The 19477-nt window shown below is 60.9% G+C and overlaps 3 protein-coding genes across 10 annotated transcripts in view; 2 read left to right on the top strand and 1 right to left on the bottom strand.

Moving 5' to 3' along the window:
- Positions 1–1041, top strand: part of SHANK1 (SH3 and multiple ankyrin repeat domains 1) — a 36499-nt gene extending 35458 nt beyond the window's left edge. For both annotated transcript variants that reach the window (XM_029073026.1, XM_029073024.1), the window contains one exon: positions 16–1041. In XM_029073026.1, the coding sequence (XP_028928859.1) occupies positions 16–754 (739 nt within the window). In that variant the 3' untranslated portion in view covers positions 755–1041. The remainder of the gene's footprint in view (positions 1–15) is intronic.
- Positions 1042–3400: 2359 nt separating this feature from the next.
- On the bottom strand, positions 3401–6615 carry C10H19orf81 (chromosome 10 C19orf81 homolog). 5 transcript variants are annotated; one of them, XM_029073071.2, is made up of 6 exons: positions 6191–6615; positions 5968–6035; positions 5389–5467; positions 4790–4910; positions 4444–4583; positions 3401–3710 (listed from the first exon to the last, which is right to left on the bottom strand). In XM_029073071.2, the coding sequence occupies exons 2-6, from the start codon at positions 6032–6034 to the stop codon at positions 3515–3517; spliced, it is 603 nt and encodes a 200-aa protein (XP_028928904.1). In that variant the 5' UTR covers position 6035; positions 6191–6615; the 3' UTR covers positions 3401–3514. The 5 variants fall into 5 exon arrangements, with proteins under 5 accessions (XP_028928904.1, XP_028928905.1, XP_028928903.1 ...); XM_029073072.2 differs by having other exon boundaries at positions 6461–6615; XM_029073070.2 differs by having other exon boundaries at positions 6240–6614.
- A 4445-nt stretch (positions 6616–11060) lies between these two features.
- On the top strand, positions 11061–18650 carry SYT3 (synaptotagmin 3). Of its 3 annotated transcripts, none has more exons than XM_029073042.1 (10): positions 11061–11158; positions 11350–11509; positions 13299–13827; positions 14194–14623; positions 15408–15626; positions 16172–16292; positions 16548–16719; positions 17038–17170; positions 17293–17382; positions 17491–18650. In XM_029073042.1, exons 2-9 carry the CDS (start codon positions 11359–11361, stop codon positions 17377–17379), a joined length of 1842 nt encoding a protein of 613 aa, XP_028928875.1. In that variant the 5' UTR covers positions 11061–11158; positions 11350–11358; the 3' UTR covers positions 17380–17382; positions 17491–18650. The 3 variants fall into 3 exon arrangements, with proteins under 3 accessions (XP_028928875.1, XP_028928877.1, XP_028928874.1); XM_029073044.1 differs by having other exon boundaries at positions 11061–11162; positions 17495–18650; XM_029073041.1 differs by having other exon boundaries at positions 11061–11162.
- The last annotated feature ends 827 nt before the right edge of the window (positions 18651–19477 follow it).

The raw sequence follows: 19477 nt of genomic DNA, 5'->3' as shown, positions 1-19477 counted from the left end.
CCCCACCCCACCCAGGCTCTCCGACGACCCCCCATCTTCACTCCTCTCCAAGCCACCGGTCAGCAGCCTCTTCCAGAGCTGGCCGAAGCCGCCGCCGCCGCCCCCCCCGCAGCCCCTGCCCCCGGGGCCGTCCTCGGGGCTGGGCGGGGGCTCCCCGTCCCCCGGCGGCGGGGGCGCCGGCCGGCACCTGCAGGGCGTGGACTTCGACATGCGCCCCCCGTTGCTCCGCCGGGCCCCCAGCCCGTCCCTGCTGCCTCCCTCGGACCACAAGGTCAGCCCCGCCCCCCGGCCCTCCTCGCTGCCCATCCTGCCCTCCGCCCCGCTCTACCCGGGGCTCTTCGACCTCCGGGCCTCCCCGACCGGCGGGGGTGGGCCCGGCGGGGGCGGCGGGGGCGGCCCGGCCGGGGTGGCCGGCGACCCCTTCGCCCCGGTCTTCGTGCCGTCGCCCGCCGGGCTGGGAGCCGCCGCCGCCGCAGTGGCCAGCGCCCGGTCCCTGTCGCCCACCCGCCTGCTGTCCCTGCCGCCGGACAAGCCGTTCGGGGCCAAGCCGCTGGGCTTCTGGACCAAGTTTGACGTGGCCGACTGGCTGGAGTGGCTGGGCCTGGCCGAGCACCGGGCCCGCTTCCTGGACCACGAGATCGACGGCTCCCACCTGCCCGCCCTGACCAAGGAGGACTACGTGGACCTGGGGGTCACGCGGGTCGGCCACCGCATGAACATCGACCGAGCACTCAAGTTCTTCCTGGAGAGGTGATCCAGCCCCTCCCCCCGGGCGGGGGGGGGGGGACCCCGGACACGGACACGCGCGCCCCCCTCCCCCCTCCCGCCCATCTCCGGGACCCCGCCGGGGCTCCCGGACGGACTCGATGTCCCAGTCGCGCGCCGCCGAGACAGGACTGGCCCCCGCCCCCCGTCCCCCTCCCCCAGGACGGTCCCCACACCGGAGGAGAGACTCCCGGGGGCGGGGGCTGCGCGGAGGACCTCAACGTTGCTGCTTAGGACTCAGCAGGGTGGGAGAGGGTCGGGCACCAAGAACCGGGGGGGTTGGGGGGTGGGTGGGAGGGAGGGGCCGGGGAGCGTCACCGAGGAGGACCGGGTGGGGGTGGGGGGCGCCGGAGCGGTCCTGGAACCGGAATGGGGGGCGTGGGGAAGGGGGATGCGGAGGCTCCCGAGGCAGTGGGGGACCGGGAGTGGAGAGGAGGGGGGGCAAGGAAGGATCCCTCTGGGGCCGGGGTGGGGGGCTCACGCCTGCCGACCCTTAAATCTACCAAACACCTCCCTTCTTCCCGCCGACCTCCCCCACGACGTTTCTGCCAAACTCCCCGTGCCTCCGTGACCCCCCTCCTCCTTAGTGACTCTCCCTCTCCTCTGTGATTCACCCCAGCCTTTCCCCCTCCGTGATTTCCTGCCCCGGCTCCCTCGGCCCCTCCCTCTCCCCTCTGCCTCCCTCCTTCCCTCCCTCTCTCTATCCCCTCCCGGGACCCTCCCTGTCCCCTCGCTCCTTCCCGATTCTCCTAGCCTGTTGCTAGGCCTCTTCCCCTGCGCCCTCGCACGCCTCTGTTCCCCCAACCCACTCGCACGCCTCTTTGCACACTCCCTCTGCACGCTCCTTTGCACGCCCACTCACCCCTCCCTGGGCCGCTGTTTTGCACACAGATCCATGCTCTTGTATACACTGGCTCTCTTGCACACCTGCCCTTTTGCTCAGACACTTGCACACTCGCTTTGCCTTAGGCTTGTTCTCTTGGCACGGTTGAGCTTCCACCACCACGTACACGCGTTCCCATCCACGATGGTTATGCAAGCTTACACTCTTGCTCTCTAGTGTACACTTACTCTTGAACTTTGCGATTCATTACCCACTCTCCCTCCTAGGCCCTCTTGCCTGCATCTTTCTTGCACGTTTTTGCCCTCCCGTTTGCTTTCTCTTCCTTTCACCCAAGCTCCGTTTCTCACACGTTCCCTTGCACGCCTCTCTTCTTTCTCTCTCGCACACATACCCGCTCACCCTTGCATGATCGCCGCCGCCTCACCCCACCGTCCCTCTGCCCTCTTGCATGGCTCCCCCCACCTGCCCTTCCAGGCCTCTAGGCTGGGAAGTGGGGAGTGGGAGGATGGGGGAGGGGCACCGACACCATATCCCCTTCCCCTCAAAAATGGCCACCCTCCCAATCAGCTCCCCACCCTCCCCCCCAAGACACTCCTCAATACGGGGGGCGGGGGAGATCTAATGGATCCCTCCTCTTCTCCCCCACCCCTTGCCCCAATCACCTGCCAAAGAAAGGAGCCCCCCCCCCCCAACCTCCCCTGGACATCGTACCCACCCCGGCCCCTCCCTGCTGGCCCCTGGGGTCACTCCGTCAATGGGAGGGGGCTCCCAGTTCCTTCCCCCACCACGTCAGGGATCTGCGGGTTATTGCGGGGGGCGGGGGGGGTTCGCGGGGAATCCAGTCCTCCTTTTCAGTCCGTTCTCCCCACCCCCGGGGGACGGTGTGGTGTCTGTCTATCAAGGGCTTGTCAATTCCGGATGGGCACCGCCTGGGGGAGGTGGGGAAACCTAGGGGAAGGTAGGTCTGGGAAAGGGAGGCGGGGATGGGAACACGGGGCAGAGAATATGAAAAAAAAAATACAAAAACAAAAAAAACTAAAATAAAAACCCGAAGAATTGTCTTCCAAAGGGCGGGGCTGGGGAGGGGGCTCACCCCAACCCTCCCCAGTCAAAGGGTACTTAAGGGGGGAAGCTGGGGGTGAGGATCGGGTCTCCTGGATCCCACGGGGAAGGAAGGGGTGGAAGCAGGGCCTTGGTGGAGGGACTGTCGTGGAGTCCTCGATTGAGGGATGGGCAGTAGGGAGGGACGAGGTGCCTAGGGCCCTGAGGGAAAGGTGTGAAACAAGGGCTGAGACTGCAGATGGTTGAGTTCCCGAGGAAGGCTGAGAAGGGAAGTTAGGAATACACGCGTCCTCCAGAAGGAGGGTGATGGCGGCGGCGATAGCAGTGGGACGGATGGGTCCCTGGTTAGGAGAGGAAGAGGAGTCAGAGCCCGGAACGGGAGGTCTGGATCTGTGGGGGGACGATGGGGGTGGGGGCTGGGCCGGGCCAGGGCTCCTGGGACGTAGTAAGGGGGCGGGGCCAGGTTGCCTAGCGAGGATGCCCCGGTCCTGGAAGAGAAAGGCAGCTGGAAGCTTGAGAGGGGATGGATGGGGTGGGAAGGTGGAGATAACGGGACAGGGTGCCTGTATCCCTCGTCCCTGGGGGTAGGTATTTTCCCCCCATGCCTCAACTTTCCTCCTCCTCCTCCTCGTCAGTGCCAAACCCCCGGGGCGGGTGAGTGGTGGGGGGGGGAGGGCCCCCGGCGCCCGGATCCCCCCGCCTCCCGCCCCTCTTTTGCAGAGAGATGGCTTTTGTATCGGGTCATTCTTTATAATTAAACTCACAGTATCTACCCCGAGCCGGCCCTGCCTCCTTTCTGGGGCCTTTTGGTGAGCACGTGCGGCGGCGGGCCGCGGCGTCCCTTCAGGCCTCCTGGGCCGGCCCGGGCCCGAGGGCCTCGAGCAGGCGACGGCGGGCCAGCGCCCGGCGCAGGTACAGTCGGTAATCGCTCAGCTGGGTCTCGTCGTGCCGGGTGAGGGGGTGCGGCTCCCCGCGCAGGTACAGGCCCGAGCGCAGTAGGTGCGAGCGAGCCTGGAAGTCTGTCACGGTGATCAGCCACCTGCCGGGGCCCCGGCTCAGCGGGCCTGCCTCGACGCTCCCACTTCTCCCCCCGTCGCTCTGAGCTCTCTCTCCCTCTCTGGCTCCCCCTTCCACCCTGGCTACTGGCCGGGCCCCCTTTTAATCATCGTCACCATCATCGCGATAGTTGCAGGCCTTTTCGACGTGCTGGGCTCGTGGGGCAGATCCAATACAGTCAGCTCGGGCCCAGTCTCCGACCTACACCCGGGGTGGTGGGTGGGGGTGATGGTCACAATCTAATGAGGGAGAACAGGTCTTTAACCCCCATTTTATAGTTGAGGACACTAAAGCCCAGAGAAGGGAAGTGACTTGCCCGAGTCACATGGCAGGCAAGTGGCGGAGCCGGGATGCCCTCGTTCCCAGTCCTTTGCCACTTGCTTGCCGTGTCATCTTGGACAAGTCTTTTAACTTCTCTGCCCCTCAGGTTTCTCATCTGTGAAATGGGGATTAAATACCTACTCTCCCTGCCTCTTAGAGCGTGACCCCCGTGAGGGACAGGGACTGTGCCTGATCTAATTGTATCTACCCCAAAATACCATTATTATGTGTATTTTCATCAGTGAACAGACTCAGGTTTCTGAGCAGCTACTTCCGATCACTGATCCGGCAGTCAACGTGCAGTGACTGAGTGGGCCTAGGGCCATTGATGACCGAGGGATCCCAGAGGGGATTCTCTCTCGGGTGGCCGAGCGACCACCCCACCGGGCCCCTACCTGTCCCGGCGCCCGGCTGTGCCACAGATCACATTCAGGTTCTCGAAACGAATGCTGCTCACACGGCCACTCTCCAGGGCCTCGGGCAGCTCTTCGTTGAGTGCGGTCAGCACATCCAGATGGGTCAGATCAGCCTCGGGCTGGGAGAAAGCAGGGGCAGGTGGCCACGGTCACGAGGTCAAGGGGCCGTCTTGGGAAAGGTGGATGTGCAGCAGGGCCGGGGTTGGAAGTCAGAATTTGGGGTCAGAACTCTCTTCGGGGCCTTCCGAGATTTGGGAATCCCGACTGCCACCTCCATGCGGTGGGATCGAGGTCGGAGTGCGGGATGGGGGCGGGAGAATCTTACCGCCGTCTCCAGGCAGAGACAGAGTGGCTGGGCGGTCGGTGGCTTGGGGAATTTGCGAATACACGGGAGCTCCTGGTCCAGAGCTTCACACTCAGCGATCATCTGGTGGAGGTGCTGTTTCCTAGGGGGTAGGAAAAATCAGAAGAAAAGGATGACCAGGTAGGAAGGGGAGATTGGTGGAGGGGTAGATAATAATAATCATACTAATAATAATGATGGCATTTGTTAAGCGCTTACTTTGTGCAAAGCACTGTTCTACGCGCTGGTGGGATACAAGGTGATCAGGTTGTCCCACGTCTCACCGTCTTAATCCCCATTTTACAGATGAGGTAACTGAGGCATAGAGGTTAAGTGACTTGCCCAAAGTCACACAGCTGACAAGTGGCGGAGCCGGGATTAGAACCCATGACCTCTGACTCCCAAGCCCGGGCTCTTTCCACCGGACCACGCTGCTTCAATGCAGCTAGATGAGAAGTGAAACAGGTGAAAGGAGGCTACAGTAAGAGGGAAGAGTGGAAGGTGAGAGAGGGTGGCCAGGAGAAGTCTTTAAGATCCCGGAGAGCCAGGTAAACTGGGATCCCATAGTCGGGGTCACTCACGAGGATTTGAGAGAGACAGCTTTCCCCGGATTGTGAGCCTGCAACTCCTCGAAGGTCTCTAGACCAAACAGGGGGCTTCCTGGCAGAGAAAGGGAGGAAAGGGGGAATGGGAAAATTTGTGTGGGACATTATAACAATCCTGGAGGGAGCCAAGTGAGGAAATGAGTTGAATGATTGGGGAAGGGAGTCTAAACTTGACAAGCACCCGCTATTTTTCCCAGCTTCCACTTCCTTCACTCTCCCCAGTCTGATGCCCAGTTCTCAGTTTCCAGTCCCCTCAGTCCTTCTGTTCCCAGGAACTCCTGTATTCTCAGCTTCACTCTCATTTTTCATAGTCTCCGTCCATCATTCCCTTAACTCCTTCTGCTCCACCGGTTTCTGATCCCCAGTTCCCCCAGTTTTCCCCCCCAATCACTAATCTCCCATTCCCTCAGTTTTTCCCAACACCCAATTTCCATTTCCACAAGACTTCAGTCCCCGTTCTTCTAGGATGTTCCCAGTTGCAATTCCCAGTTTCCACAGGCCCCTAATTTCCAGTTTCCCCACTTCCCCAACTACACGGAGCTCTCCCAGTTTTACCTGCCTCCCTGCACCCTCCGATGCTGCCCCTTGAGGAGGATTCTTCCAGAGGTTCGTCTGAATGCATCCTAAAGAGAGACCAGAACCCCGTGAAGCCCTTCCAATCTCCCCAACCGCTCCGAACCCATCCACACTACCCAACCTCCACAGCTTCCTTCAGAGCCTCTCTAGATTCTTCATCCCCTCAGTCCCCTTCCAGCCGTCCTTCGCAGATCCCACAGACCTTCCCTCTCGGACGAAACGTCTCCCCACACTCGCTGGACGGTTCCCACCTTTCTCCAGAACCTTTCGCTCTCCCCTCCGTTCTCTCAGAGCCTCCCGAGTAGTCCCAGGCCGTTCATCTTACCCCTCCAAGGAAAATGAACCCGAAAAAATGGAAATGGATTGGGGGGGGAGAGGGGGTAGCGTGAGAACTGGGGAAGTCAGTGGGACTAAATGGTAGGAGGTGACTCTTGGCGGCGTCGATTTCATGTCTGCGATGCCCCCGTCTTACTGAATGGGCCCCACACCCCGGGGTCGAGGTGTCCGTCAGCCATGGGCTCAATCTCGGACTTCACACCTCTCCCCCAGGCCTCGACCCGGCCCGCTTCCCTCCATCGCCTCTTTCTCCCGAGGCTCCCCTCTTGGGGCCCAGGCCGGCCAGCCAATCGGAAAGCGGAGAGCATCGGTGTCGTCACTTGTTGCCGGGCAGACGTTCACCGGGCCCTCCTGCCCAACGGTTGGAGCACGCGCTGGAAGGGGGGCGGGGAGGTGGGGGGCAAGATTAGAAAAGGCGGGAAAGGGAGAGGGGGCAAGTGGAGTGCGAGCTCCGTATGAGACAGGGACTGCGCCTGATCAGATAGTGTTGAAGCTACCCCAGTACTTAATAATAATAGCGTTAGTATTTGTTAAGCCCTTAGTATGTGCAGAGCACTGTTCTAAGCGCTGGGGGAGATACAAGGTAATCGGGTTGTCCCTCGAGAGGCTCACAGTTAATCCCCATTTTCCAGATGAGGTCACTGAGGCACAGAGAATAATAATGTAGGTATTTGTGAAGCGCTTACTATGTGCAGAGCACTGTTCTAAGTGCTGGGGTATACAGGGTAATCAGGTTGTCCCACGTGAGACTCACAGTCTTAATCCCCATTTTCCAGATGAGGTCACTGAGGCCCAGAGAAGTGAAGTGACTTGCCCACGGTCACACAGCTGACAAGGGGCAGAGGCGGGATTTGAACGCATGACCTCTGACTCCCAAGCCCGGGCTCTTTCCACTGAGCCACGCTGCTTCTCTATAATAATGTTGGTATTTGTTAAGTGCTTACTATGTGCAGAGCATTGTTCTAAGCGCTGGGGTAGGTACAGGGTAATCAGGTTGTCCCACGTGAGACTCACAGTTAATCCCCCTTTTCCAGATGAGGTCACTGAGGCCCAGAGAAGTGAAGTGACTTGCCCACAGTCACACAGCTGACAAGTGGCAGAGCCGGGATTCGAAACCATGACCCCTGACTCCCAAGCCCGGGCTCTTTCCACTGAGCCACGCTGCTTAGAACACAGTAAACGCTTAGCAACTCTTTAATCAGTATTATAATCATTATTCTTAGGGTTAGGAGGCAAAGAGATGGAGGCGGCCCGAAGCAGAAATGCAAAGGAGAGTGGGACGTCCTCTCTCTGTTGGTTATTGAAGGGGCATTTCTACCTGGAGGCAGAGGGTTGGACTAGGTGACCTCTTTAAGATCCGTTCCAGCTAGAGGGGCGAATGGCAGAGATCCTCAGAGGTAGAGATGGAGAGAGACAGAAAGAGGAGGGCAGAGAGGAAAGGGGTCGGCGGAAATCGCTCAGACGGTTATGGTTTTTGTTGTTCTGAATTGTGGGAGAATGATTTTGCAAGGTCTCTGAGGTTGTTTTCGTTCCGATAATAACAACGCAACGACGATTGTTATTAATTTATTATTGTCATTATTAGTTTGATGGTTATTATTATTACCGTACTAAGCGCCGGTGTAGATACGAGATCATCGGGCCGAACGCAGTTCCAGTTCCTCACCGGGCTCACGGTTTTAGGGGGAGGGAGAACAGGTATCTGACTCCCGTTTTACAGATGAAGAAACAGGTGGGCTACGACTGTTTTGTACGGCAGGGAATGTGGGACCCCGGCTGGATTCACCTTGCTTCTATAGGAAATCACAGCGCGGGGACGCGGGGGACGGGATTCCCGGGTCTCAGGATGGGAATGGTCATGAATGTGGAAGGGCAGAAGGGATCCGGAAAGCTGGTTGTCCCGATCTCAGGAGAAGAACACGGCCCGTTGGGAGGAGGCAGGAAATCCCCGGGCGTCGAGTTTGGACTGCCCCACCGTTTTCCTTGGGCGCCCAGCCCACTTTCCACCTCGGGGTGGGCAGTCAGCATGGGCGGGGGGGTGTAGAGGGCCGAAGGGAACCCGCTGCTCCTTCATCCCCCTGGAACACCAACAGGGAAACGAGGGGCACTGCAGTAGGAGGGATGGGGGCTAGACAGAATAGGAGGGACGGGGCCCAGAGGAGAGTGAGGGAGGTTGCCCCCGTTCAGGGAAACTTTTCAGAAGACGCGTTTAGGATGGGCGAGGGACAAAAGAGTGCTGGAATTTCCTTTTAGGTCCCCTCCGCCCCTCCCCACTCTCTAACTAGTCTCCCATGGCCTCCCCGGGCTTTGCTCTCTGCTTTTCTGTTCCTCTATGTCCCCTCTCTCTGTGTCTCTGTGTCTCTGTCCCCAGCCCTCCCCTGGCCCGGGGCCCGGGCGCTGACACAATCCCCCGAGTCAGCAAGTTCCCTCCAGTCCAGAAATGATGTCAGAGCTGCAGTGGGATGGGGGTGGGGGTGGGGAGAAGGGGTACGGACCAGCCCCCGACCCCCTTTCCTCCTTGGACCCAAGTACCCTGCTCCCCACTTCTCTCCCTTCCTCCCAGCGGCCCCCCCCCCCGACCCCCGGCTTTCCACCCCAGCTCCCATCCCCTCCAGGGTCCCAGGCTTCCCGCCCCCGAGAAACAGCGTGGCTCAGTGGAAAGAACACGGGCCTGAGAGTCACAGGTCGTGGGTTCTAATCCCGGCTCTGCCACTTGTCTGTTGCGTGACCTTGGGCAAGTCACTCGCTTCTCTGGGCTTCAGTGACCTCATCTGTAAAACGGGGATGAAGACTGTCCGCCCCACGTTGGACCACCTCATTACCTTGGATCTACCCCGGCGCTTAGAGCGGCGCTTGGCACATAGTAAGCGCTTAACAAATACCATCTTGATTATTATTATCCAGGCCCCTGACTCCCCCTCTCCTCCCGGCCGTCCCCCGGTCCGGTTTTCCTTCCAGCCACCGGGGGGGAAGGCCCACGATGGAGCCATCTGGACGGCGGCGAGCATGTGGTCAGCGAGGAGAGTGTCCAGCGGGCCTCTGCCTGTCTCTCTTGTCTCGCTTTCCCTTCTGCCCGTCTCTCTGCCTCCCCATCCGTCTCTTCCCATCACCTTCCCCCCTCGCTTCTCCGCAGCCAGCCTGGAAGGAGGGTGGGCGAGGGGCCTCGGGGGACAGGCCTGCCCCATCTCTTTGCCGACGCCCCCGTGCCTCAGTTTCTCCCTTTTTCGTCCCCCCCCCCCGGGGCGATTGAGCAGAATACCTGGGATGGAGGGGCGCGATGGTCGGGATAGGGCAGGGGGCCGGGACCCCCGGGCCTGGCGTGGGAGCCGGTGGCTGGGGAGGGGGCGCGGGTGGGGGGAGGGGGTGGGAGGCGTCGGGGGCGCGCTGGTCGCGGTCACGCGCGCCCCCCACCTTGGACCCCGAGCTCGGGGACAGGAGGGGGGGAGGGTGCGGGGGGGAGGGGGATCCCGCCCCCTCCCCCCGTCGGAGCCGGAGGAGGAGCCGGGGAACCTGCGACAAGGAGCGGAGAGGAGGAGCCGGAGCGAGAGGAGGGAACGCCGGGCTGCGGCCGTGCGTCCTGCCCCCCGGACCCCCCCTCCCGGGACCCCCACCCCCGGGACCCCCCTCCCGGGACCCCCACCTGGGCTCGGGGACAGGTAGGAGCCGGGGAGCAGACCCAGGCCGGGGCCGGGGGATGGGGGACGGGGGAGGATGGAGAGGGGGCTTCGACCCTCCCCCTCCGTGGGCGGGGGGGGGAGGGGACAGACACGGCCCCCCCCCCCCGGCCCGGCACAGCCGCCCGGCCCCGCAGGAGAGGAGGACTGTGCGAAGCGCGCGGCCCGGGAGCTGCAGGCGGGGCGCGGGCACGGCGGCGCGGGCACGGGCGGGCGGGGGCGCGCGCGGGGGGGGGGCCCGCAGTGGAGGCGGCGGGGCTCCCGGCCTTCCCCCCTCCTCCCCTCCCCGGCCGCGCAGGCGGAGGGGCTGGATGCTAAGATGCCAAATTTTGAATGGTCCATTCCAAGCGCTTAGTCCAGTGCTCTGCGCCTAGTAAGCGCTCAATAAACGCCAACGAATGGGCGGATGGATGCGTAAAACCGCCCCACGGGGAGATCTGGAGCTGCGAAGCCCAGACCGTCCCGCTCCCTTTCAGGGTCCCAGCCACCCTCATCTCCCACCTTGGGGTCACCTCGGGGATCCAGCCATCCTCCCCCTGCGACCCCCATCTCTCTCCTCACTGCCTTGATCTCCCCCGCTTCATCCGCCGCCTCCCGGAGGACCCCCGGGGTCCCGCCCCCCGAGTTGTCCCCAGCCCCCGTCTCCCCGCAGCCCAGGTGCGCCCGGGACTACATTTCCCAGCAGCCCTCGGGGCCCGGCTCCCTCGGTGCCGGGGGCCGCCGTGGCCCCAAGTGCTCCTGGGAGTTGTAGTTGAGGTGAAGGGTGGGCAAGTCCTGGCTCACCGTTCGGGCTGCAGGCTGGTTAGTATTCAGGAGAAGAGACCTGGACGGGGCCGGAGGGAGAGGGAGCAACACACACATACACACTGCGGAGAGAGCGTGCCCGGGGGGTGGGGCTGCAGAAGACAAGGCTCTCCCCAGAGAGGTGAGAGGGGGCTCATGGAGAGCAGCGAGGCCCTAGACTCCAGAGCCAGGGGAGCAGAGGTGTGAGCGTTTTTCGGGGATTTCTGAGTCTCGTCTCTCGCTCCTACTTAGGTGCCGTGGCGGCCTGAAGACACCCGAGGGGGGGGGGGGGGGGGGTGTCTCCTTTCTCTTCTCCCATGGGTTGCCCCGTTTCCCAGCACACCCAGTTCTGACCCCTGGACCCAGCACAGAAGAGAGTAGGTAGAGTTGGGGCCCGAAAGGATGGGAGTGGGATGGGCGTCCGGGAGCCGCAACGGGGAGGTTCGGGGGTTTCCGAAGACTGGGAGAGCGGGAAGGGGAGACGGGACCGGGGAGCTCTTCCTCTCTGTATCTGGCTCCCCCATCCCCTCCGCCCGTGGCTTCGTCTCAGCTGTCTCTCACCCCGTAGGCCGCCGCCATGTCGGGTGACTACGAAGATGACCTCTGCCGCCGGGCGCTGACCCTGGTCTCTGACCTTTGCTCCCGGCTGCGGGACTCGGAGACCAGCGACAAGTGTCAGGAGTTCAACGACCTGCGGATCCGGGGTTACCCTCGGGCTTCGGATGCAGGTCGGCTCCATCCCCCGGTGACCCCTTTCGGCTTTCCGAGCCTAAGCGCCCCAACCCCGGAGCTCCCCGAGCTTTGAATCGAACGGAGAAGGCCCCTCAACCACCTTTGCCACCACGTTCTCCTTTGCCATGCTTCCGCCCTGCCCGGAACCTCACCCCGTCCTTCGGAGTTGAGGTCTTGTAACGATACGCTGTGGCGTTGAGAGCTTACTATGTGCTGTGCACTATGCTAAGCCCTGGGGTTCAGACAAGGCGATCGGATTGGACGCGGTACCTGTCCCCCGCGGGGCTTGCGGTCCAAGGGGGATGGGAGGACAGGTGTCGAATCGCCATTTAACGGATGGGGAAACCGTGGAGATTTCTGAGAAGCAGCGGGACTTAGTGGGAAGAGCACGGGCTTGGGAGTCGGGAGTCGTGGGTTCTAATCCCGGCTCCGCCACTTGTCAGCCGTGTGACTTTAGGCGAGTCAACTTCTCTGTGCCTCGGTTGTCTCATCTGTAAAATGGGGATAAAGACTGTGAGCCCCATGTGGGACAACCCGATAACCTTGTATCTATCCATAGCACTTACAACAGTGCTTGTCACATAGTAAGTGCTTAAATACCATCATTTTTATTGTTATTATTTCCCGGGAACTTCTCCGTTTCCCCCATCTTCCCTAGATCTCCCTGGGTCTCGGTTCCTGGGTTACCTGTGCTTAACTGGGGTCCAAGGGCCTCTGTGTCAGCTTGAATCCTCAGTATCAGCCCGTTCACCCAGGGGTGATGTTAGGTAAGAGGGGAGAGTCCCATGGGCTCCACTTTGTACAAAGGGAGGGTTTAAAGAGTTGGGTCTACTCACTGGAGAAGCAGCTCTGATCCTTCAATCCCTGTAGCCAAAACGTCTTACTTCCGGGGGTCCCGCATGGGATTTCTCTCAGATCAGCATCTCCCAGAAACTGCTGCCCCATTTGTTCTTGCATTCATGTAGTTGTATTTATTGAGCACTTACTGCGTGCAGAGCACTATACTAGGCGCTTGGGAGAGGACAATAAGACATAGACACATTCTCTGAGCACGGCGTCAATCTAGAGGATCCTGTCCCTTGAGGCAGGCCACGTGGGAGGCCCCCATCTATAGTAATGATAATAATCGCGGTATTTATTAAGCTCATACTATGTGCCAGGCACTGTACTGGAACGGATACAAGCAAATCAAGTTGGATACAGTCTCTGTCTCACATGGGGTTTACGATCTTAATTTCCATTTTAAAGCTGAGGGAATAGAGGCACAGAGAAGTGAAGTGACTTGCCCAAGGTCACACAGCGGACAGGTGGCGGAGTCAGGATTAGAACCCGGGTCCTTCTGACTCCCAGGCCCGTGCTCTAGCCACTAGACCATGTTGCTTCTTCTGGCTGGAACCCCAGGGAATGCCTCTCTCCTTAATGTTAGCCCCTAAGTTCACCTCCCTTGTCATCCTCGGGGGGAGATGGGAGAACAGGGCAGGGTGGGGAAGGAAGGGAGGCAGGAGGAAGCCGGCTTGAATCCCGCTGAAACCTTTAAGATCCTTTAACAGCCTTCAGCGTCCTTATTTTACATCTTCAACCTGGAGGAGCTCTCCAGGTGTGTTTGTGTGGAGGAGAAGGGGGAGGCCGAGGGTGGAGCAGAGGGGCAGATGGGGCAGAAGCTGACGCCCTTCCTCCCTCCCACCTGACTCAGACGATGCCCGAAGGACCAACCAGGGACCGAGGGTCCTCTGGGCTGGCCAAGCGGCCCTTCCTAACCTCCAACCCTAACTCTTTCCCCAACAGACATCTCGGTCAGCTTGCTGTCGGTCATTGTGACGTTCTGCGGGATCGTCCTCCTTGGCGTCTCGCTCTTTGTCTCCTGGAAGCTCTGTTGGGTCCCCTGGCGTGACAAGGGGGGATCGCCGACCCCCCGCAAGGACCTCGGGGGGGCTCCCGGCCACCTGGGGGGAGCCCACCTGGGCCTGGGAGGGGTCGGCGGGGGCCACCTGGGCTTAGGCGGCAGTGCTCACAGCCATCACCTCCTCCACCACCCCCACCACACGCCCTTCGTCGAGCTCCTGACCGAACGGGAGCTGGGAGGAGGGCCGGGGGGTCCCGAGACCCCCGAGCGCTCCTACCTGGACATGGACTCCTATCCTGAGGCTGCGGTGGCTGCCGGAATCAAGCTGAGTCAGACTTCGCCGGACCTGCCTGGAGATGGCGGTGGGGGCGGGCTCCTGCTCCTCCCTGGTGGGGGCAAGGAAGGTGGGGGTGGGGGCCTCCCCAACGCACAATCCCACCAGCAGGTCACCAGCCTGACACCCTCCGTGAGGTGAGGGGAAGGGCAGGGGTGGAGAGGGGAGGGTGGGAAGGGGCGACGAGGAGAAGGAAAGGAAGGATGGGGTGGGGGGCGGTGGAGGGGAGGGGGAAGGGAGGAGAAGGGCGGAGGAGGGAAGGGCCAAGGAAGAGAGGAACTGGAGAAGGGAGTGTTGGTTGACAGGGCCCGGGAGACCATGGGCGAGACCGTCTCCCTCTGTGCATCGGGGCGGGCCGGGGTGTCCCTGGGGGCCCAGAGACCCTGTTACTCGTGGGGAAGTAAAGGTGGAGGTACGGGGGGGGGGGGGGCTGGTCTCCCCTGCTCCCTCCTCCCTTCCCCTTTCCTTCCCAACTCCTGTCTCCTTCCCGTCCCCCCCATCAGGTACCCGGCCCTTCCCCGCCCTTTGACCCAACAGCCGCTGACCCAGCCACCGTTGACCCTGCCGGACCCTGGGGAGGAGCGGCCCCCAGTTCCGCCACTGCCTCCTGCCCAGGGGGAAGAGAAGAACCGCCTTATTGGGCAGATCAAGCCCGAACTGTACCAGCGGGGGGGAGAGGGGGGCCGGCGGGGGGGGCCCGGGGGCCCTGGGGTGGGGGCTGGGGGAGCCGGGGACGGGGGGGATGGGGACGGGGAGGGCGGGGCGCCGTGTGGACGTTTCAGCTTCGCCTTGCGCTACCTCTACGGCTCCGACCAGCTAGTGGTCCGGATCCTTCAGGCTCTGGACCTCCCGGCCAAGGATTCCAACGGCTTCTCTGACCCCTACGTCAAGATCTACCTGCTGCCTGACCGCAAGAAGAAGTTCCAAACTAAGGTTGGCCAGAGGAGGGAGGGTTCAGAGACGGCTCACCTCAGGGGAGTCGGGGCCGCCTGCTTGGGGCCGGGCCGGCCTAGGAGGGGGAAGCTTGGGACTGGGGCACGGGCTGTTGAGGGAAGGCTAGGGTGGGTGGAGGGGGCTGGACCCCTTAATCCTCAAGGGGAGCGGAAGGAGCGTGGGAAGCAACGGAGCTTAGTGGGTAGAGCACGGGCCTGGGAATCAGAAGGACCCGAGCTCTAATTCCGGCTCCTCCGCTTGTCTGCCGTGTGACCTAGGGCAAGTCGCTTCACTTCTCCGTGCCTCAGTTCCCTCTTCTCTAAAATGGGGCTGAAGAGTGTGAGCCCATGTGGGACGGGGACTGTGTCCAACCTGATTAACTCGATTGACCCCAGCACTTAGGGCGGTGCTCGGCACAGAATAAGCACTTAACAAGTATCACAGTTATTAGTATTCTTAAGCTCTGAGGGAAGTGAAATCCCCATTTTCTTTATTTGTTTTGATGTCTTTCTCCCCCCTCCTAGGCTGCAAGCCCATTCTTGGGTAGGGATTGCCTCTATTTGTTGCCAAATTGTACTTTCCAAGGCTTAGTACAGTGCTCTGTGCACAGTAAGCGCTCCGCAAATATGAATGAACGAACCGAGGCCGAGGAGGAGGAGGCGGCGGTCCCGGAAGGGGAAAGGGAGCTGCAGGAGGGTCAGCTGGACCCGGTGTTCCCCTGCCCACCCCTTCCTGCTCTTCCTCCCCTTCCTCTTCCTCCTCCCACCACCCCTGCCCATCCCAGGTGCACCGCAAGACGCTGAACCCCGTGTTCAATGAGACGTTCCAGTTCTCGGTCCCACTGGCCGAGTTGCCCCACAGGAAGCTCCACTTCAGCATCTATGACTTTGACCGCTTCTCTCGCCATGACCTCATTGGCCAGGTGGTGCTGGACAACCTACTGGAGCTGGCAGAGCAGCCGCCGGACCGGCCCCTCTGGAGGGCTATCGTGGAGGGCAGCTCGGTCAGTCCGTCGGTCACCCGCGGGTCCTGGGCCCGCCACCCCCAAATCCTCGCCCCGAATGCTTCATTCTTCCTGGATTTCTTGGTCTTACCTTTTCCCCGTCCTCCCTGTTCCTCCCTCTCTCCTCTCCTTGTCGTAGTGTGTGCGTGCGGGCGTATGTGTGTCTGTGTCTTCCTTCCCCATCCCTGCCACCATCTCCTTTTGCCCATTTCAATCCACCCCCTTTCCCGCCCATCTTCCTCTCCTCCTTCCATTCCCAGAGCCTCTTCTCTGGTCTTCCAAACAAATGGGGTTTGACACGTCCCCAGGGAGCTGGAGGGAGGGGGGGCGGGCGGCCCATGGCCGTGCTGTTTACCAGGCCTGGCACCCGGACAGATCTGTTAAGTGGATTGAAAATGTGAGAGAGAGAGAGAGAGAGAGATGCACACTCACCAATAAGAGAGATAGACGGATGGACACACACACCAGTAGGGATCGGGGTGAGGGCTTTGGGTTGGGAGCCCCTCTCCCCTGCTCCATCTCCTCCCCTATTATGTGCTCCCCAGGAGAAGGCCGATTTGGGGGAAGTGAATTTCTCCTTGTGCTACCTGCCCACAGCCGGCCGGCTCACCGTCACCATCATCAAAGCCTCCAACCTCAAAGCCATGGACCTCACTGGCTTCTCAGGTAGGGTCCCGGGAGGGGCCCTGAGGAGGGTTGCTGGGAGCGACGGGGGGCGGGGGCGGTGGTAGGGTGAGGCAGAACTGGGGAATTGATGGCCAAAAACTGAGGCCTCAGGGAGGGACCGGGGGTGGGACGTGAGTCACCCGACAGGGCCTGGAAGCTGGAAGGCAGAGTCCCAGGGACACCCAAAGGTTGGGGGGGAGGGAGCGGTTCATCTAGGGGAGCAGGGAGCAGATGCCAGAAACTCCCGCCCTTTAGACCCTTACGTGAAGGCCTCGCTCATCTGTGAGGGGCGGCGGTTGAAGAAGCGGAAAACGTCAATCAAAAAGAACACGCTCAATCCGACCTATAACGAAGCCCTGGTGTTTGACGTGGCCCCGGAGAGCGTGGAGAGCGTGGGCCTGAGCATCGCCGTCATGGATTATGACTGGTGGGAAGGGGGAGCCCGAGGGTCGCGGTCATGGATTGGGACTTGGCCAGCTCGGGTCGGGGTGGGGCGGGGGAAGGCCAGAGGAGACCGGAGAGGGCCGGGGAGGCCGGGTGAGACGGGAGGGGCTGGAAAGGACTGGGGAAATTTGGGGAATAAGTCCTTGTGGGGAGGGGAAGGGAACTCCGTGGGGGGTGACGGGGAAGACCGATGGAGGGTGACAAGGGATGGGTTCTGAAGGGCCTAAAGGCGGCGATAGGATCTGCCTGAGAATCTAGCTTGTTGTGCCTTCTCCCCCATTCTCTCCCGCCCCGCCCCCAGCATAGGGCACAACGAAGTGATCGGAGTGTGCCGCGTGGGCAGTGACGCGGCAGACCCTCACGGGAGGGAGCACTGGGCCGAGATGCTGGCAAATCCCCGAAAACCCGTGGAACATTGGCACACGCTAGTGGAGGTGGGAAAGGGGGCGGAGGCCTAGGGGAGCGGGAGGGCCAGAGCCTTAAGAGGGGCGAACGTGTATGTCCCTCCTGGTCCCGGCCCCCGGCCCACCCCGACCTCTCTCCCTCCCGACCGCAGGAGAAGACCCTGTCAAGTTTCATCACGAAGGGCAGCAAATCACCCGGCCCTTCGGAGAGGGACAGGGAGAGAGACGTCTCGGAATGAGGGGTGAGCTGGTGGGCCGAGGGGCGGGCTTCTGGGCCTCTGAGAGGAGTGGGGTCCGGGAGGGAAAGAGGGGGGCCAGGAACTTGGATCCTGATGTCCCTTAACCCCCAGCCAGAACTCACGGATGACTTCCTCACCCCTACTGGCAGCTGGCCAGGGACCGGAAGCCAACCTCCCCGACCTCTCTCCCGCCCGCCTCTTCCACCTCTCGCTGCTGGAGGGGCCAAGCCATTGTCCCCAGCCTCCCTGGAAACGTCCCCTCCTCTAAGCCATATGGACAGAGTGGCCGCGGCCCCCTAGCCCTCCCTCCTCCTGACACCCCCCCCATGAGTTAAGGAAGGTTTCAGTCTGCCTTCTCCTGAGGACTCCCTTCCTGCCCCCTCCTCCTGTTTCCTGGAGGTCCCCAGTGTCTGTGACTTCCCCTTTCCCCTTGAGTCTTTTCTCTTCCCGCCCCACGGAAGTGTCTCCGCCCTCCCCCTCCTATACCTTCCCTGGTGGAGGAGGGGCTGTGCATGTTGGAGGGTCTGGGCCCCACTCCCGACCCCCTTATAAGAGTGAGACTGGTCAGCGCCCCCCACCCCCGGCAAGTCACACGGATCACTATGAATCCTAAAGCCCCCGGCCCTTTTCCCCGTGTCTGTCTCTCCCCAGAACCTCTCGTGGTTCCCCCTCCCAGATGCCCCCAGATGACCCTCCCACGTGTGTCCTCCCCAACCCACCCCGCCCCCTGTCCACACACACATCTGCTGCTGCTACTGTCACTGGAATAAATACCAACCATTGGGCCTCCGCGCTGACCCTGCGTTGTCTTTGGGGAGTGGGGACTGGCTCAGAGGAGGAAGAGGGACCCGTGGAGAAGGAGTCCAAGAAGGGAAGGAGCCCAGAGTAGGAAGGTCAGGGGAAGAGGGATCTCAAGCTACACCAGGACCGCTCCCCAAATAGCGGGGACCGGAACAGTCACATGTATCTAGATCCCTTCCCACCGTGCTCTCTCTGCCTCTCTCTGTGTCCCCCTCTGCTCCACTCTGCCTCCCCATCGAGTGTCGTTTTTGTCTATGTGTCTCTCTGTGTACGTGTGTAAGTGGGTGTGTGCGTGGGTGTGTGTGTGTGTGTGTGTGTGTACACTCGTGTCCACCTCTTACTCTCCTTCCCCCTGCCTCAAGGCTATGCCACAAAAGAGGAAGGGTCTGGATTGTCCATCGCTCCCCCCCCTTCATTTTCCTTCCTCCCCTTCTCTTGGAGCAATAAAATAAAGTCCATTTAAAACGGAAGTCGGATCTGGTGTTTTTCCTTCCCTGTCTTGACCGTTGGCTATGAGGTTGACCATTCGATCGGTGTTGGGCCCGACGGTTTGGTTTTCAGCTAGCCTGTTGCCTGTCCAGTATTGTGTATGTGTGTGCATGCGCGGGTATGTGTAGAGGAGGGTCAGCAGAGGGGTGTCGGTTCTCTCGCGTGCTATCTGTGGCCACCCTATTTTTTATTGAGGTCCTTCCTTGCCACTCTGTCCTTGCCTCCACTCTCTTAGGATCTTGTTTCCCAGGACAAGAAAGAGAGAAAGAGAGAGAGAGCAAGAAGCAGGAGAAGTAATTTATTGGGAGTGGGGCTCGGGGGCTGATGTTTTTGTAGGGTTTGGGGTTTGGTATTGTAAAGGGCAAGCTAATTTGTTATAGCCTGAGCACTGGACTACACCCTGGCTTGTGATTATGGATTCTAAGTATTAGAGGAGCAACAGGGAGCAAGGTTGGGGAGACAAGCTCAGTGTGGGGAGGGAACATATGTATCAACTCATTCCTCCCCACACCAATAAGCTCTCAGTAAATGCAATTGATAATAATGATAATGTTGGTATTTGTTTAGCGCTTACTATGTGCAGAGCAGTGTTCTAAGCACTGGGGTAGATACGGGGTCATCAGGTTGTCCCACGTGAGGCTCACAGTCTTAATCCCCATTTTCCAGATGAGGGAACTGACGCACAGAGAAGTTAAGTGACTTGCCCACAGTCACACAGCGGACAAGTGGCAGAGCTGATTGATAAGAGAAGTAACATGGCCTAGTGAAAAGACATGACCCTGGGAATCAGAGGACTTGGATTCTAATC

The sequence above is a fragment of the Ornithorhynchus anatinus genome, chromosome 10 (genome assembly GCF_004115215.2).
Source record: "Ornithorhynchus anatinus isolate Pmale09 chromosome 10, mOrnAna1.pri.v4, whole genome shotgun sequence".
Lineage (NCBI taxonomy): Eukaryota > Metazoa > Chordata > Mammalia > Monotremata > Ornithorhynchidae > Ornithorhynchus > Ornithorhynchus anatinus.
This window is presented reverse-complemented; position numbering and strand designations above follow the sequence as displayed.

Excerpts from the sequence above, each read along its gene's own strand:
- C10H19orf81 (XM_029073071.2), bottom strand. The coding sequence starts at position 6,034 with ATGCATTCAGACGAACCTCTGGAAGAATCCTCCTCAAGGGGCAGCATC. Across the intron at positions 4,584-4,789 it reads GTCTCTGCCTGGAGACGGCG|CCCGAGGCTGATCTGACCCA; the intron begins GTAAGATTCTCC and ends GCTTTCTCCCAG. Across the intron at positions 3,711-4,443 it reads ACAGCCGGGCGCCGGGACAG|GTGGCTGATCACCGTGACAG; the intron begins GTAGGGGCCCGG and ends GGGCCCCGGCAG.
- SYT3 (XM_029073042.1), top strand. The coding sequence starts at position 11,359 with ATGTCGGGTGACTACGAAGATGACCTCTGCCGCCGGGCGCTGACCCTG. Across the intron at positions 16,720-17,037 it reads GCCGTCATGGATTATGACTG|CATAGGGCACAACGAAGTGA; the intron begins GTGGGAAGGGGG and ends CCCCGCCCCCAG. Across the intron at positions 17,171-17,292 it reads ATTGGCACACGCTAGTGGAG|GAGAAGACCCTGTCAAGTTT; the intron begins GTGGGAAAGGGG and ends TCCCGACCGCAG.